Here is a 17,116-nt window from a genome sequence, read left to right on the forward strand (position 1 = left end):
CCCACCGCTGGGGGTCAGGGACCCCACCTTGGGCCTCAAAGGCCATGTGCCCCTCCGGCACAATGCCTGCTGTCTTACCCTGTCGCTAAAGCTTGTCCCACTCAATATCTGACATCTCTCCACCCCGCTAACTTGGGAACCAGAGTAATTGAAATTTCAATAATTCATTGACACCGGAGAGGGGCCAAAACTTCCCAGGGAGCAGATTGCATTTAGCTGGAAAAGAGCCTTAAGTGGTAGGGGAAGTTTCTAGGAACTGTGGGTTGATAGAGGGTGTGTGGGATTCTTCTAAGGGGGTCTCCACACCTGGCCACACACTAGAATTCCCTCCTGGTGGAGGAGAGATTTCCATTTCTACTGCAGAAAAAAATCTGATTAAGTCCTGAATAATTCAATGTGGGCACTTCCCTGCACCCAAGAATCCCAAATCCTGACTGAATTAGAGTCAAACAGGGTCCAGCCTGAGCTTGCAGTTCTCACCCATCCACTTGACTTGCCTCGGCAACTTGCATAAAAACCTCATCACAACTACTCATGTTTTAAGAAACTCTTCTTCTAATTACAAAAGGAAAACGTTCACTGTGGAAAACACAGATGAATGATACTGTGAATGAAAATAGAAAGAAGTACCTATAGTCTTCCTGATGTGTAGTTACTTGTAGTCATTTTGTGTGTGTGTGCGCGCGTGCACGCGCGTGTGCTACACTGAAAATATACCTAAGTATCTACTTTTTACTTTAAAATCTTTGGGCCCACTCCTGCAATCCTTACTACTCAAGAGACTGAGTTCTGAGGATCGTGGTTCAGAGTCAGCTTGGGCAGGAAAGCCCATGAAACGCTTAACTCCAATAAAGAAGTGGAGGTATGGATCAAGTGGTAGAGCACCGGCCTGATGGGAAAAAGCCAAGCAAGAGTACAGGGAGGCCCTGAGCTGAAGCCTCAGTACCGGCACCACCATTAAAGATAGACAAGACAATTTTGGATGTCGCAGGGGAGTGGTGAGGAGGGCTCACACTGGGGCACTGAGAGGGAGGTGTGGTACAGGGAGGGGGTGAGCACAGCTCTCCGAGGGGAACTTTGGGAGCTGCTCCCACAGAAGAGGCCAAGAGCTAGAGGTGGGGGGGGGGGGGGGTTGGGTCCCATGTGGGTACCCATGGGCGGCCTCCCTCAGCTACCTTTCCAGGCTCGATCAACTTGAATTCTGTCAGTGAGTATCTTCCCCTGGGGACAAGCTCATTTGGCTGGCACCGTTAGGTCAGGCAAGGGGATCTGAGGACGAAGGGGGCAGAGAACCCAGGAAAGCCGTCCACCCAACAGAGCCCTGCGCACGGCCTCCCAGGGCAGGCCTGTGGAGCCTGCAATTTAGTGCCGAGAGCCAACACGGGCACAGATCGGGGCAGGGTTGTTCAAACTGCCACGGGCGCTCCGTACTTTCCTTGGTTCTTATCCATCAGGCACAGACTGGAAGAATGTGCACACATCACCATAGATCTCAAGTGATGCTCGAAATAAAGTCTTACTTTCCTGGGGCGGGAACCGGGCCTTGGATATGCTGGGCAAGTGCTCTACCTCGGCACTGCCCGCAACATACTCAGCGTATCTAGCCCGAACTTGCTTGAAGGATTTAGCATGTCATGGCTGTCATCTTAAAGGCCAACCCTGTGCAGGCCTGTGTTGGTGACCCCCTCTCCGGCAGGGTGAGCAGAGGTGCGTCCTGGGCCGGGCAGAACCCCCGAGACGCTGGAGCCCCGGGCTGTGCCCGGGTGGACACCTGCCTTGGGTGGTGCTGTGGACGGGGCAGGGTGGGCTCTCCACAGCCTGCTTCCCCCCCCTGCAGCCTGTGGCTCCCTTTCTCTCCCGGCACTTCACAGACATCACAGTGACCCAAGGGGTCCTTGGGGAGTGTGTGGAAAGTGACAATATGGAAGATCATTTCTCCCTGCCTGGCCCAGGCAGAGAAACCTGTGAGACATTCATCAGTGGAGTGGCCACTGGCCTAAGCAATTTAGATTAAAAAGAAGCAATCAATCAAAACTGGAAGCGTGTGGAGGAGCTGGGCAGACACATCCCCAGTCGCACAAGTCCCCAGGACACTCTGGCAATGACCTCTGACCTCCCTGCCTCCTCCTCATCTCTGAATCCCTCATGAGCATTCACGAGAGCCGGGGTTCCAGGACTGCCTGACATTATGAAGAGTGTAAACGAATGCAAGAACAACACAGTGGTTCCATCCTGGAGTAAAGACTTTCACCTGGCCTCCGTGGAGCCCCGCTCCCCTAAATATGAGGGGTTATGTGGTTATATTACAGAGCCTTCAGAAGCACATGATGATCTCATTTAATAATGAACGGGGAGCAATGAAAACATTTGTCTGCTTGGTGCTGCCTGGTTAGAGCTCTGCCAAGCAGCCCAGTGGGTTCATTAAAGATCTAATTTAATTCAATCTCGAAGCAAGGCACAGAAGACCTATGGAGAGCACTTTGCTTAATTACAGGCAGGGGGCAGGCACTGAGCCTATTGATCTGGGCAATTAAAAGTCGATGCCATAAATATAGGCAAAAAAAAAAATAGGTGGGGGAGGGGCGGGGGGCAATTACTTTCCAGGCAACTTTGATGGACTGTGGGCATCTGCAGTGAGGGTGAACCGGTCGTGGGCCGCATCAACATGCCGTGGTGTTGAATCTCAGAGAAGTGGTGTAACTGCACACCATTCCTTCTGCAAAGCCACCATTGTGTAGGGAGGGAACTAGAGACAAGGCTCTCCTCAGGGATGAGCAACGTATGGAGTAGGGGTCCAGGTATGGGCCAGGGGAGGGTAGAGCGTCTTTTGCATCTAAAGTCTAGCACACTACCATTCAAAGACATCTAGAAAAAGTCATCGGAGACCCACCATTGTCTAGAGAAAAGACAATCAAGAGCCAGGAGCAGTGGTCACACCTATAATCCTAGCTACTCAGGAGGCTGAGCTCTGAGGATCAGGCGTGAAGCCAGCCCTGGTAGTAAAGTCTGTGCCGTGGGCACCCAGCCTCTCCCCTTCTTAGAACAATTTCAATAGGTTTCATTGTTCCACTTTCATACATGCATATAAACTACTTAGACCCTATTTGCCCTCCCTCTGCCCTCTGGCTTTATTTGCAGAGAGCCTGGCTCACCTGACACTCATTTCTTTAAGTGTCTACCGACTGTCCCTAGGGGGTCAGTCATGGTGTTTCACATGTGCAAATATGATAATCAGAATATCCACTTGTATGGCTCAGTCTTTCCCCATCTTCCCAGCGTCTACTGTCCAAGAGTGGTGGAGAGATCCTTAGGCCATCTCCACGCACAGACTCGGCACATTTCTCCATCATTCACCCTCCACCATGCACTATGTGGTCCCTGAGCTGCATGGTCCCGAGGCCGGCCTCTCTGAGGGGAGGCTGGTGCTGTCTCAGCACTCAAGCGCTCTCCTGAGCTTTCCGGCCTCCAGTGAGAGGAAGAAATCTATTCTAAAGCCTAATTAGTAATTACACTTAAGACCAACACCTCCTTCAGTAATCACTCTCCCAGAGCAAACAGGTCCCTAACAAGGTATCAGTCCAGGCGATCAGGGAGGGTGACCCAGGGGAAGGGGCATGGCCTGCAGGGCATGGTCTTAAGGGGCGTGGCCTGTGACTTTCCCCTGAGGCTCCCATAAGCCCTTGCTGACTGGGATGATTCCCCTCTGCTGATAGAAGTGTGGAGAACGCAGGTGACCAGGCAGGTGCCTGAGATACGTACTCCATCCAGAGCGGAGGCCAGAGGCCGCTCAGACTGCCTGCACTGTTAATGATGACATCAGCCCAAAACAATGGATGGAGCTGATAATGTTCAATGAGACACCAGGTAGTGCTGCCAACGTGTTAATTATGACATCAGCCCCAAATGGAGCTGATAAGGCTCAAAACCTGTCATTTCTTCCACACATCTACAGGAGGACGAAATGTGATGCGGACAGATAGAAAAGAATGACTCATGGCTGCTGGGCAGGAGAACAAAGCACATAATGCATAATGTGTGCACACACATGCACATATACTCACAAGTGTTCAGACACACATGCATGCTCACACATAGACACGTGCGTAACACACACACAAATCCACTCCTATGTGTGTCCATACATATACCCAGATATGTACACACCCATGGCCATTGTAACTGCCCCGGCTTGCCAGAAGAGATTATAGATCTGATACAAATAAAAGTGAGCAGGCACTAGAAAGTGCAAGTTTTTTCAAAGGACAATTTCATACTTTTCCATCATAAAAATATGACCAGATGATCATAAATGGACATCTGAATAGAGCTGGTGGTAGGGGGGTGAGACTATTATACTGACATGATTTTACCAGCTATGTAGATTTGGGATTGCAGACAAAAGAGACTTTTTAAAAAGCCTTCTCTGCCCATCTTAAGATTTCTAAACTTTCGAGAATGGATTCGCGTTGGGAAGCGGCTGGCCATTCTCAGGGCTGAGAAGCCTCGCCATTCAGGGGCTGCCCTGGTGTGGGGCCCCCTGCACCCCACCCGGTTCAGGGACAGGCCTGGCCCGGGCGGTGGCTCGCTCACCCTCCTCCGGAGCCGGTCCCGCTCCTCACGGATGGCATTCATGGTGGCCTTAGTCCGGTTCAGCTCCTCCTCTTTGCTGCACAACATGGCGGTCAGACTCTCGTTCTCTTCCCTCAACCCGGCCAGCTCCTTCTCCCACCGACATCGCTCTTCTGCCAGGTTGGGGTAGAGGTCCCGGCCCAACACTCCCTCAATCTCCTCCACTGTCTGAAAAACACAACCATGAGGAAAAGCCAGGCTGGGTCCCTGGGAAAAAAGGGGCAGAACAGAGCCCCGGGGGGCAGGAGCGGCGAGGAGCGGGTCCTCAAGTCGCCTGACCACACACAGGGACGGCCACCATGCTCAACTGGCCTTCTCCTCACCCAACCAAGAGGTGTACGCTCACCCTCACTTGCTCTGTCTCTCTCTCTGCCTGGATCCTAGTCAGCGTGACCCAGCAGGTCCCAGAGTAAGGGGGTCACAGTGCCCAGGCTGTGGACTCCGTGTGCAGCTACCACGCAGGGCCACACTGCCTTCATCTCCTCCCTGGAGCCCCAGCAGTGGCAACTAGTCACCAAGCAGTGGGGCTGACGAGTGACTGTGATAAAAGTCACAAACAGGAAGCTGCCAAGGGTGCACAAAGCCTAAGTGCAGGTTTCCTCAATGATGGGCTTGCGGCTGCTAGATCAGCAGGAGGACAGGGCACATGGCCCTGTCTCAGGTCAGCGCCACTTCACAAGTCAGATGCCATGAACAAGGTTTGGTCCTGGGACAGGTCAGGGATACAGAACAGGGAGCTCAGGCAGTTCACGCTTGTAATCCTAGCTACTCAGGAGGCTGCGATCTGAGGTACTGTGGTTCAAAGCCAGCCTGGGCAGGAAAAGTCTATGAGACTTTTATCTCCAATTAGCCAGCTAAAAGCTAGAGGTGGAGCTGTGGCTCGGGTGGCTGGGTGACAGTTTTGAGTTGAGAAAGCTCAGCAAAGCCCAGGTCTTGAGTTCAAGACCCAGTATCGGCAATTAAAAGACATCCATCTAATACACAGTATACATGGATTAAAAACAATTCATAAAATAGAAGGAAAAGTAACAGATTTGGTTTGTTCTTGGAAACCATGGCAAGGTATGGCTCTGGGCAGCCAGAAGCCAGAGGCAGCGGGTTCTGAAGCAGAAGTGGGACTGATGGTGCCCAGGTTGATCAAGCATGGTGACATTTGCAACCCCAGCTCCGTGGAGGCAGGAGGGACAGATCCAGTCAGTAGGGACAAGGAGTTAACAAGGCCCCCATCTCAACAAAAAAAGCCAGATGTGGCGGTTCACACCTATGCTTCCAACAATTTGGGAGGCCTGGATCATAGCCAGAGGCAAACAAAAACAAACAAACCCCACAAGACCCTGTCTGAAAAAGAACCACAACATCTAAGAGGGCTGTGGCTCAAGTGATCGAGCACCTGCCTCGCAAACATAAGGCTCTGAGTTCAAATCCCAGGAACGGCTCCCTAAAGCAGCAGAAACAGAAGGGTTGCAGTCCTTCCTTTCCTACCAGGCCCCGGAAGCTGGACCAGGGAGAGGGAGGCCTACCTTAATGGCCAGGTCGCAGTGCTCGCTGGCCGTGGTGAGCCGCTCGATGTGGCGGTCCACGTCGGCCACCGACAGGCTGCAGCTGCTCTTCTTCCTGCCGCACACCACGCTCTCCAGCCCCGTCAGCACCCTCTGCAGCTCGAGTTCAAGTCGCTGCAGTTATCTGTGTGAAGATGAGGAAGGCCACGCCGGTGAAGCGTGAGGGACTTTCCTGGGTGAGGGAAGGGTGACGGAGCCCCGTATTTCCTAGGTGGGTGTCCCAGCTGCAGGCATTGCCTGTGGGCTTGGCCTCCAAGGCTGGACGGCCCTGGGGACTCTTTATTGGGAGTTTTCTAGATGCCTGCGCCCCCTAAAGAGGCCAGAAAGTCCATGAGATTTGTAGCTCCAACTAACCAGCAAAAAGCCAGAAGCGAAAGGTGTGGCTCGAGTGGTAGAGCACCAGCCTTGAGCAAAAAAAAGCCAACTGGAGTGCACAAATATATACATGCACACCCACTGTGTGTGTATAAAATCCACGTACATTATACACAGAAAACAGAACCAATGAAACCCATTTAAATTTTTTTTTTTTTTTTTTTTTTGCCAGTCCTGGGCCTTGGACTCAGGGCCTGAGCACTGTCCCTGGCTTCTTCCCGCTCAAGGCTAGCACTCTGCCACTTGAGCCACAGCGCCGCTTCTGGCCGTTTTCTGTATATGTGGTGCTGGGGAATCGAACCTAGGGCCTCGTGTATCCGAGGCAGGCACTCTTGCCACTAGGCCATATCCCCAGCCCCCCATTTAAATTTTTAAAACCCCACAAAATGGAAGCCCTAAGAGACTGCTCTTGCCCCATGTGCCAACCAATAAATGCCATCTTTGCAAGTTCACCCATGTCCTTCTGTCAGGCCCAGATTTCCAACAGACTCCATGTTGTTCTTTGTGTGCACGTCTCGTAAGCAATTCGAGTAAGTTGACCTTGGCTTCACAACCCGAATTGCCGTCAAGTGCCAGCCAGCCATTAGAATGCAATGTGCGCTGGACATGCCTCAAAAGATAATCGTGCTGAAGGGGTGGGGGGAAAATCCTTTGAAAGTCAAATACAAATTCCTGAAACGGCTGTGCTGGGTTCTCCATCTCTTCCTGCCACGCTGTTCTTGCAGCAGGCTCAGTGAGGTCCAAATGCCGGCCCTCTAGGCTCTGCCCAGCCCCGTCCGTCCCCCATGAGAGGCGAGTATCACTCCAGTGCTCCTCTCCTGGAACAGAGGTGTGCTGGCACGGTACTAACCCCAGCAAACTTAGTTCTAACTTCAGCAAAGACTTAGCACTGCAAGAGCAGGGTTGCTGTTTGCTTTTTTGGCTCTGGTACTGAGGATTGAACACAGGGCCTCACACTCTTGCTTGGCTTTACTTCGGGCTAGTGCTCTACCAGTTGAGCCACACACAGTGCCATTTTTGGCTTTTTGCAGGTTAATTGCAGGTAACAGTGTCATGGGCTTTCCTGCCTGGGCTGGTCCTGACCTGTCATCTCCTGTCATCTTCAAGGCTCAGCCTCCTGAGGAGGTAGGAGGTAGGACTGCAAGCGTGAGCCACAGGCACCCCCTGAGAACAGGATTTCGGAGGCTGTCTTAATCAACTCCACCTGGTTGTTCCTAGCCACATTACCAGAATGCAGGGGGAAAAGCAGCCCGGGGCTCTAGGTCTCACATTTGCTCATATTTTCCTCTCACACTTGCCCCTGTGGATCTTCCATCTTGGAGAATGGCACCACCAGCCACCCTGGAACTTCGGTTAGTGAATTAACCATGATGTCCTCAGGTTTGGACGGCTTGGCTCCCATTCCTCATCCAACTCATGGTGTGACCACAACTGCCCAAACACAGCCCCACCCCCCAACCCCCACCCCAGACTCCCAACCAGGCAACTGCAGCCACCTCCCACTGCCAAGCTCACGCGCATAGCCTGCCAAGGCCTGGAGGGCACAGGCACAGAACTTGCCACCATCCGAGCCCCCCCTGCCTGCCACGCCGTAAGAACCATCTCCTTACCAGAGTCTGCAAAACTCGGCATGACCAGGGCTCTGGATCTCAATCCCGGTGTGCCGGGACATTTCCTGGCAGGCTTTTATAACCTGCCTGTGGCCCGGCCCCACCCCAGGCCAATTAACTCCTGGTCTGTGGGCGTGGGGCCGGACATGGCGACAGTTCCAGTTCCTGGGGTAAGTCTGAAGCTCAGAGAGCGAAAGCCTCTGAGGCTGCCTGTCCCCCATGTGCTGGCTCACGCACCTGGCTCTCTCTTCCAGGAGACAAGTGGCATCCTCTGTCCTGTTTCACTGTGCCCTCTGCTGGCCTGGTCTCCGGCAAACCCCCAGCTCCACTCAGAAGCCATCTTTCCACCAAGCTCCTGGCCTCGGCCCACACCCTCCCATTAGCCTGTATTTTTCTTTCAGGCTATTATCACTATCTGATCTGAGTTGGGTGTTATCTCTCTGCAAGAAAGGACTTAGATCATCCCCAAGACTAAATAGTGTAGGCTATCAAAAGTTGTTTTTATTACTTATTTATTTTTGTGGCAGTACTGGGACTTGAACTTGGGGCCTCACACTCGTTTGGCATTTTTCACTCAAGACTGGTGTTATACCACTTGAGCCATGCCACCATTTCTGGCTGCTTTGCTAGTTCATTGTAGGTTAAGAGTTTCTCAGAACAGTATGGAGGTTTCTCAAAAAGCTCAACATAGACCTACCCTATGACCCAGCCATACCACTCCTAGGCATCTATCCTGAACAGCAGGTCCCAAGATATCAAAAAGACATTTGCACTTCCATGTTTATCGCTGCACAATTCACAATAGCCAAAATATGGAATCAACCCAGATGCCCCTCCACAGATGAATGGATCCAAAAAATATGGTACCTATACACAATGGAATATTACATAGCGATTAGGAATGGTGAAATATTTTTATTCGCAGGGAAATGGTCAGAACTTGAAAAAATAATGTTGAGCGAGACAAGCCTAGAACACAGAAAACAAAGGGGCATGATCTCCCTGATATATGACTGTTAAGATGGGGTGAAGAGGGCTGGGGATATAGCCTAGTGGCAAGAGTGCCTGCCTCGGATACACGAGGCCCTAGGTTCGATTCCCCAGCACCACATATACAGAAAACGGCCAGAAGCGGCGCTGTGGCTCAAGTGGCAGAGTGCTAGCCTTGAGTGGGAAGAAGCCAGGGACAGTGCTCAGGCCCTGAGTCCAAGGCCCAGGACTGGCCAAAAAAAAAAAAAAAAAAGATGGGGTGAAGGGGAGACAGTAGAGACCAGGTCTGTGAAACAAAAAACTTCTTGTCAAATGGTATTTCCCACAGGATTGGGTCAGCGACCCAACATTATGCAACTAAAACCAAACAACTATTCAACATATAAAGGTCAAAAATTGACCTCTCCGTGGAATACAATAGCTCAAAAGCTATGTATGTACATTCATATAAGACTATTGTCGACATATTGTCTAATGTCAACATTACATTTAAAGCCCTAGGCGAATTTTCTTGGGCTTGGCCACGTGGCTACTGTATATGTTCTTGGTACATTGTGTATTGTATATATGTCTGCCTGACCTAGGGAAGGGAAAGAAAAACAGGGTGTAAGATATCACAAGAGGGGCTGGGGATATGGCCTAGTGGCAAGAGTGCCTGCCTCATACACATGAGGCCCTGGGTTCGATTCCCCAGCACCACATATATAGAAAATGGCCAGAAGTGGCGCTGTGGCTCAAGTGGCAGAGTGCTAGCCTTGAGCAAAAAGAAGCCAGGGACAGTGCTCAGGCCCTGAGTCCAAGCCCCAGGACTGCCCAAAACAAAACAAAACAAGATATCACAAGAAAGGTACACACTGCCCTACTATGTAACTATACCCTTTTGTACAACATTTTGTCAAAAATTTTTTGTTTAATTAATAAATAAATTACAAAAAAAAAAAAGAGTTTCTCAGATTTGACTGCCAGGGGCTGGCTTTGATCCAAGATGCTCAAATCTCAGACTGCTGAGTAGAATTACAGGTGTTTGGTGAAAGCTATTTTAAAATTAATAAATATAAGTGACACTGATTAGATATTTTAAAAACAGAAACAGAGAAAAACACAGGCATTGCTGATGCCTGTAATCCAAGCTACTCAGGAGGCTGAGATCTGAGGATTACAGTTTGAAGTCAGGCAGGGCAGAAAATCCATGGGACGCTTCTCTCCAACTAACTACAAAAACCCAGAAATAGCGCTGTGGCTCAAGTGGTGTTGCTCTAGACTTCAGAAAAAAAGAAGCTCGGGGATGGTGCTCAGACCCTGAGTTCAAACCCCAGGACTGGCAAAAAACAAAAACCCCACAGAGACACTGTCAACAGCAACAAGTTTTACACTGACCTGGGATTTCGGCAACAGGGGAGACCTTACCTCGTCTTCCCGCAGGAGCACTGGGCATCTGCTCTCCAAGCCAAGGCTCAGTGTGTGAGAACACGTCAGAGGTGATGTCTCACACAGACCCGCTACGATCTCTCACACTTGGCTTTGCCCTTCTCACTCAGCAATGTCACAGAAGCCACTCTGGGTGCCCTGTCTCAGGCCCTGTGACCAGGCCTCAGTCCCTTGCAACAAACACCCACTCTGTACTGATCCAGTGGGAGGAACTGGCCTGCGTGTTGCTGACTTATTCCTAGAAACACCCTTTGGGAATTGCTCCAAACGCCTTCCCCTGGCCCCCACACCATCTGGCAGAGGCTGGGCCTTGCACACCGCAGGCTCAGGCAGGTGGAGTCTGCACAAAGTCAGGAAGGACGGAATTAAGGGCCCGGGAGGAGTAACATAGGCCGAGACCAGGGACTGAGGGTTCCAGGGGAGTTGGGGGCCTCCGTGAGGGACTTACAATGCTGTCCGGGTTTGACCAAGACACGGACGGGGCAGGGAGGCTTGTACATGCATCATCATATTACACCCTGCTCCCCAGGGGCGCAAGTCCGGCCCTATAGGCGCTGCCTGAGGTTCGCACCAAAGCTGCAGGATGGGTGGCCTTCGATGGCCAGGGCTGGGTGACACCACCACTGCAACCTGTGGCCCGGCAGCAGAGCCCCTGCCTAGCAAGAACGAGCCCCGAGTTCAAACCCCAGTAACTATACCCCTCCCCCCCACATACAAAAGAATTAAACGGCGTAAGATATCACAAGAAATGTACACACTGCCCTACTATGTAACTGTACCTTTTTTGCACAACATCTTATAAAAAAAATTGTGTTCAATTAATAAATAAATTTAAAAAAAGAATTGTGACTGCTTACAGACAGCTAGGACTTACAGCTGTTCTTGTAAAATTATGAGGTCTGGCAGTGCTAGGTCCAGCTTCTCCCACCAGTGATCTGCCAGCTGCTTAGCAGCTGACCCCCTGGCCTGGCCCATTCACCCCACCCCACCCCACCCCACCGCTCCACTGGGGCGGCCTCCCTCCCATGCCCTGTGGATCTGCGGCTTCATCTACAGCTCGCTGTCACTCTGCCAAACCCTTTACTTGGTGGGACTTCTAATGGTAGCTAGAGAACAGACAGCTTGGATTGTATTTTTCTAATGAGAATTTGGGTCCTTAGGTTGTGTGTGTGTGTGTGTGTGTGTGTGTGTGTGTGTGTGTGTGTGTGTGTGTGTGTTTTCTCCAGTACTAGGGCTTGACTTGAACTCAGGGCCTAGATGCTGTCCCTTAGCTTTTTTACTCAAGGCTGATGCCCTACCACTTGAGACAGAGCTCTTCTAAAAGCTCTGAGGAGCCGCCAGCCCGGCCCCCCATTCCTAGCAAGGAGCAAACTTTGTCCAGCTTGGCTCTGTGCACACACATCTCTCCAAGTCTCCTGGAATTGTTTTTGGAAGAGGATAATCTGCCTCACCCTTGCCCGCCTCTCCTCCCTGCTTCAAGTGGCTGTTACAGACTTGAAAATAATCCTTCTGCAGCCATTAAGTCTGACCAGCCAGGGCCAGGAAAATCTGGCTTTCACATTACACCTATTTCATGGTGACAGCTGTGCCAAAAAAGCCAGGTTTCGTGTGCAAATTCTTCCTTGGTTGTCCTCCAAAAATGAAGTCGTGTTGAGGAAAATTCTAGCAAGCTGTCCTGTGTTCTCAAGTGGGGTATCACAGTCTCACAGTGGTGAATTCCAGAAAATAAAGTTTCTCACCCTGAATCAGAGGGGCTCAGAACCGCTCCCTAGTGGCGCGAGGGTTCCGGCTGGTCAGGAGGTTGTGTGTGACAAACAGAAAAGCTCCCATCGTGGAGCTGGGACCCGGGCTGGAGGCGCAGGCGCACACAGAGCCCGAGGCGCGCCCCTTGGTGCAGCCAGGCATGCAACTGAGCCATTGGGTCTGAGTTCCACTTCTCGTTTCATGATCTGGTTCTGTTATGCATGCTCCACCACCGCCAGGTCACTTGTTCCCCGAGTGGGTACGGGCTTCTCCAAGGAGGGCCAGGGGGGCCAGGAGCACATGTCCACTGCAGGCATGTCTACCGCCTCAGCAGTGGGGACCGGAAGCAGAGCCGGGGACACAGACACTGTGGCCACAGGGAGCTCTTAGCTGTGCAGATAGGAACAAGATGCTTGACTCCGCTGTCTTGCCTCTGAGGTGGGGGGCCCCCTACCCCCCCCATCATGGAAACAACACTGAGCACTTAATTAAGCAGAGCACACTAGCTGTGATGTCCAGCTACACCCAGCCTCACTTTTATTTTTGTTCCAAGACTGGGACTTGAACTCAGTGCCTCATGTCCTCGCCTGGCTTTTTCCATTCAAGGCTGGTGCCCTACCACTTGAGCCACAGTGCCACTTCTAGCTTTTTGGTGATTCACAGGAGATAAGAGTCTCACCACCTTTTTCTGCCTGGGCTGGCTTTGAACTATGACCCTCAGGTCTCAGCCTCCTGAGCAGCCAGGATGACAGGCGTGAGACACCAGCAGTGCCCAACCTTGGCCTTACATTTAAAAATGCCTTCCTGGATTTAGAAAAGGAAGTTCTGTGCCAGGATTCCTGAGTTTTTCTTTGTGTGTCGGATCACGTTGATTTCCTGGGCCAGGTTTGAAAAGCAGTAGTGGAGCTTATGGGGAGCGAGGCTTCCTCCTGCGTTCAGCCGCTTGCATCAGTGGAGAACTTCATGAATTGCTCCGAGGACAGTGCCAGGGAGCCAGGGCACTGAAGGGCCAGCCAGCTGGGACAGGTGAACTTTGAGAACGAGAGACAAAGGCTTCTTAAAGATGCCTCCCTGTGTCTTTGCAGATCAGCAGAGGTTCTGCTGTGAACTCTGAACCTAATGTCCAGCTCCAGAAAACCTCTGGGCTCCTAATGCAGGTTTGCAAATAGAACAGCCACAATGGAATGCTTTTTTTTTTTTTTTTTTTTTAATGATTTCCTATAATGGTGTTTAGCCTTCTTCCCTTATTGAAGCAATTTAATTGGAAAATGGCAACGGAATATGGAGAGGCAGACGGCCAGTTCCCATCAACAGACACACTGCCTGCACAGTGCCCAGCCTTCAAGAACGTCAGGTCGGCCCCAGTGCCTGCCCTCCTTGGGGACCCAGCAGGCTGGCGCAGCCCCCTTGCTCTGCTCTGCTCTCCTCTCCTCTCCACCTGCATCGTTCCCATCTGTGCTCAGACTTCCCCTCAGCTCCTGAGTTCTGGGAAGTGACCACTATACCAGGTTCCCACCTCAGGGGCCCCACAGGTCCTGGGGGGCAGGGGGACTGCGCCCCCTCCACTCCTAGGCTTCCTCCCAAACCAGCTCACATCAAGAAGAGTCTAGCTCTGTCGGTATGCTCTCAGGATTCTTCTTCTTTTGTTCTATCATGGGGCTTGAACTCCAGGCCTGGGCCCTGTCAGTTGAACTTTTTCTGCTCAAAAGCTAGTGTTCTACCACTTTGAGCCACTGCTCCTGGTTTTTAGGTGGTTTATGGGAGATAAAGAGTATCATGGGGGCTGGGGATATAGCCTAGTGGCAAGAGTGCCTGCCTCGGATACACGAGGCCCTAGGTTCGATTCCCTAGCACCACATATACAGAAAACGGCCAGAAGCGGCGCTGTGGCTCAAGTGGCAGAGTGCTAGCCTTGAGCAGGAAGAAGCCAGGGACAGTGCTCAGGCCCTGAGTCCAAGGCCCAGGACTGGCCAAAAAACAAACAAAAAAGAGTATCATGGACTTTTCTGCCTAGGCTGGCTTCAGATTGTGATCTCAGCCTTCTGAGTAGCCAGGATGACAGACATGGGCCGCCAGTGCCAGCCCAGGCTTCTCTTTAACCCTGGCAGATAGATAAAGAACAGGGCTGTCGGTGACGTTGTGGTAGCTACATTCACCCTACTGGGCCTTACCAATAATCCGCCCGGGCTGACCTCATCGTCCTTGGCCGAGCTTTCCCCGTCCTGCTGGCTCAGCACAGGAGACCCGCTCCTCTCTTCCCCACGTCCTACTGACTGGCTGCTTTCTTGCTTGCTTCTTTTGCTCCCTCCCTCCCTCCTTGCTTCCCTCCCCCTCTCCAACAGGATCCTTGAACACATGCCTTGGGACAGGCCCTGGGAGAGGCTCTGGAGAAGTAACAGGAGATGAAAAAAATAACACACTTTTGCCTAATGGAATTTAGTTAGTGGGAGAGTCAGTGGAGCAAATAACCACATAATTGAAAAAGTCAGTGTAATATAAGAGGGAAAGAAATTGGGCAGTGACAAAGTCAGCAGAGGCAGGCATGCACGCGCACACACACGCACGCACACACACACACACTCACACACACAGATACATACAAGGGCTGTCTGGCATTTTCTGGGGAGGTGCATATACCCTGAGGCTGAGAGGAGGAGCCATCTGCCACACACCCACCTCCTGCTAAGTGTGCTCATCGCTGTGGCCTCCACGCCCCATTTCAGGCTCCCTCCACTTCCCTCTCATTCGCCCCATCCACTGGTGCTTGCCTTACCATCTGCAAACAGCCCAAGGCCTCCCAGCTTGTTTTCTCCAGCTCAGATCTCTCTACTGAGGTGGCTCAAATCCTGCTCCCTTCTGAAGACTCTCACCCGGTGACCTGGAGACCCCGCAAACTCTTACCCCAAGGGAAGACATGACCCCACTTATCCACTCCCAGCCCCAAGCAAGGCAAAGCAAAGCTGAAGGCAGGAGACTGGGTCCTTTCCTCCACGCTGCCATATTGGTGCCCGCCATCACCACCTACCCACAGTGAACGCTGCGCCCCCCCCATCCCGCTTCCACCCACACTGAGTGCTGAGCTCCCCGCCATCATCCCACTTCCGGCCAGTCACCAAACCTTGCCACGCGCTCAACCCTGATGTGTACCATCTGCACTTCTGCGTCTCCACAGTGCCACCTTAGCTTGAGCCATGATTTTGCTCACTTATATTTCCACAATGGCTTCCTTGCCAGTCCTACTCCCCGCACACATAGACATACATACACATGCACACACATATACACGTGTACACACCTACCACACTTCCCCCACATAGACATGTGTACACAAGACAGATTAACCCCATCCCCTTCCTCATTACCGAATCCTTTCAGAGCTTCTGGGCATCTCTGGATGAAGATACTCTTAATGTGGTCTACACGGCCTGGAGTGGCCTGGCTCCCACGTCACCACCACCCCATGCGTACCCCTCCTCACTAGATGTCACCCCGTGTCTCAGCTGACACGTCACTCCCTAGACCAAGTCTTCCTTGGGTCCTGGACGGAGTCCCATTCCTCTGCTAGCCGGTCTAATGGTAACACTTAATCATGGCTCAAAATCAGAGATGTGCAACCGGTGGTGACAATCTTACCTCCCAGCTGACTTTAGGTTCTGTGACAATGCAGTTTACGACACTTCCTTCTCCTGACCCTCCATCCATCTCCCCCTGCCAGAGATGATTTCTGAAAACATATCGTGGCTCGCTCCTGAGATTCCAGACCCTTCCAACCCCAGGGGCCACCTAAGCTCAGGTAACTACCAAGCCCGCCAGCCTAGGGCTCTCTCTCTCTCTACTTCCTAGGCTGCCAATGGCTCACTGGGAAGAACAACACCCTGGGAGAACTACAGCCACATGGGGACCACACAACCAAGGCTTCATCCAACAGTGGGGTCCTGCCACTACTGTCCCAACCCTTGTTGTTTCTTAAGTTCATTGTCAGGACCCCGCAGTGGGTTATGACTGGAACTTCAGGACACACTGTGCTAGACATTTTCACTGGTTATTTCTCTCGAATCTCAAACACCATCAGGCTATTTCTCAACTGTTTCCCAACCACAGTTCCCCAGCACGGTCCTCTTCATCACTTGTGCCCAGGATGCTAGAATGATTTTCAGATTCCTGTTCTTTATCCAACAGTTGCTAAGACCTCCCCAGGCTCCATACCACCCACAGCCAGCACTGTAGCTTGCACCACAGCAACTCCTGGATGACGTGGTTCTTTGCATCCAGAATTTCCCAGCAGAGGTGACATGTGTGTGACTCAGGCTGATCAGGGCAGAGAAAAGCTAACTCAGCTTCCTGATTCCATTGTGACCAACAAACTAGTAATTAAGTTCCTCACCCAACTCCATGAGGAACCGAATCTTCCCCCAGGATGCCCTGCGTTGCTAAGCTTCCATTTTGTAACCCAGAAACCAAACTTGGGCTTGAGGGTGGTGGCAGGCGCGCTCACCCACGTCGGCAGTGACCACGGTGGACTGGTTCTCCGGGATGGAGACCGAGGTCTGGTCTTGGTCCAGGCTTCGCGAGTCCTCGTTAACCTCATGCTGGCTCTGGCTGAGCTCCGACCTCAATTCTGAATACTCATCTTCCTCCCTGAGGAAAAGAGGAGAGTCAAGTCACCACTGAGAATGAATCCACTGAAAGTCAGTGTCTGTTAAGAACATTCCAGGAGAAAGAGATCTCACTCAGTCCATAGCTTTGCACCAAGAAATAACCACATTTATGGCAAAAGAATGT

General features: G+C 51.8%; 1 protein-coding gene across 1 annotated transcript in view; it reads right to left on the reverse strand.

Moving 5' to 3' along the window:
- Mcc (MCC regulator of WNT signaling pathway) overlaps nucleotides 1-17,116 on the reverse strand; it is a 176,460-nt gene that overhangs the window by 11,734 nt on the left and 147,610 nt on the right. Inside the window, 4 exon segments of the mRNA XM_048334357.1 lie at nucleotides 4,591-4,797; nucleotides 6,150-6,292; nucleotides 6,295-6,312; nucleotides 16,830-16,972. Of these exon segments, the coding sequence (XP_048190314.1) occupies nucleotides 4,591-4,797; nucleotides 6,150-6,292; nucleotides 6,295-6,312; nucleotides 16,830-16,972 (511 nt within the window).

This window comes from Perognathus longimembris, chromosome 25, assembly GCF_023159225.1.
Source record: "Perognathus longimembris pacificus isolate PPM17 chromosome 25, ASM2315922v1, whole genome shotgun sequence".
In the NCBI taxonomy this organism is placed as follows: Eukaryota; Metazoa; Chordata; class Mammalia; order Rodentia; family Heteromyidae; genus Perognathus; species Perognathus longimembris.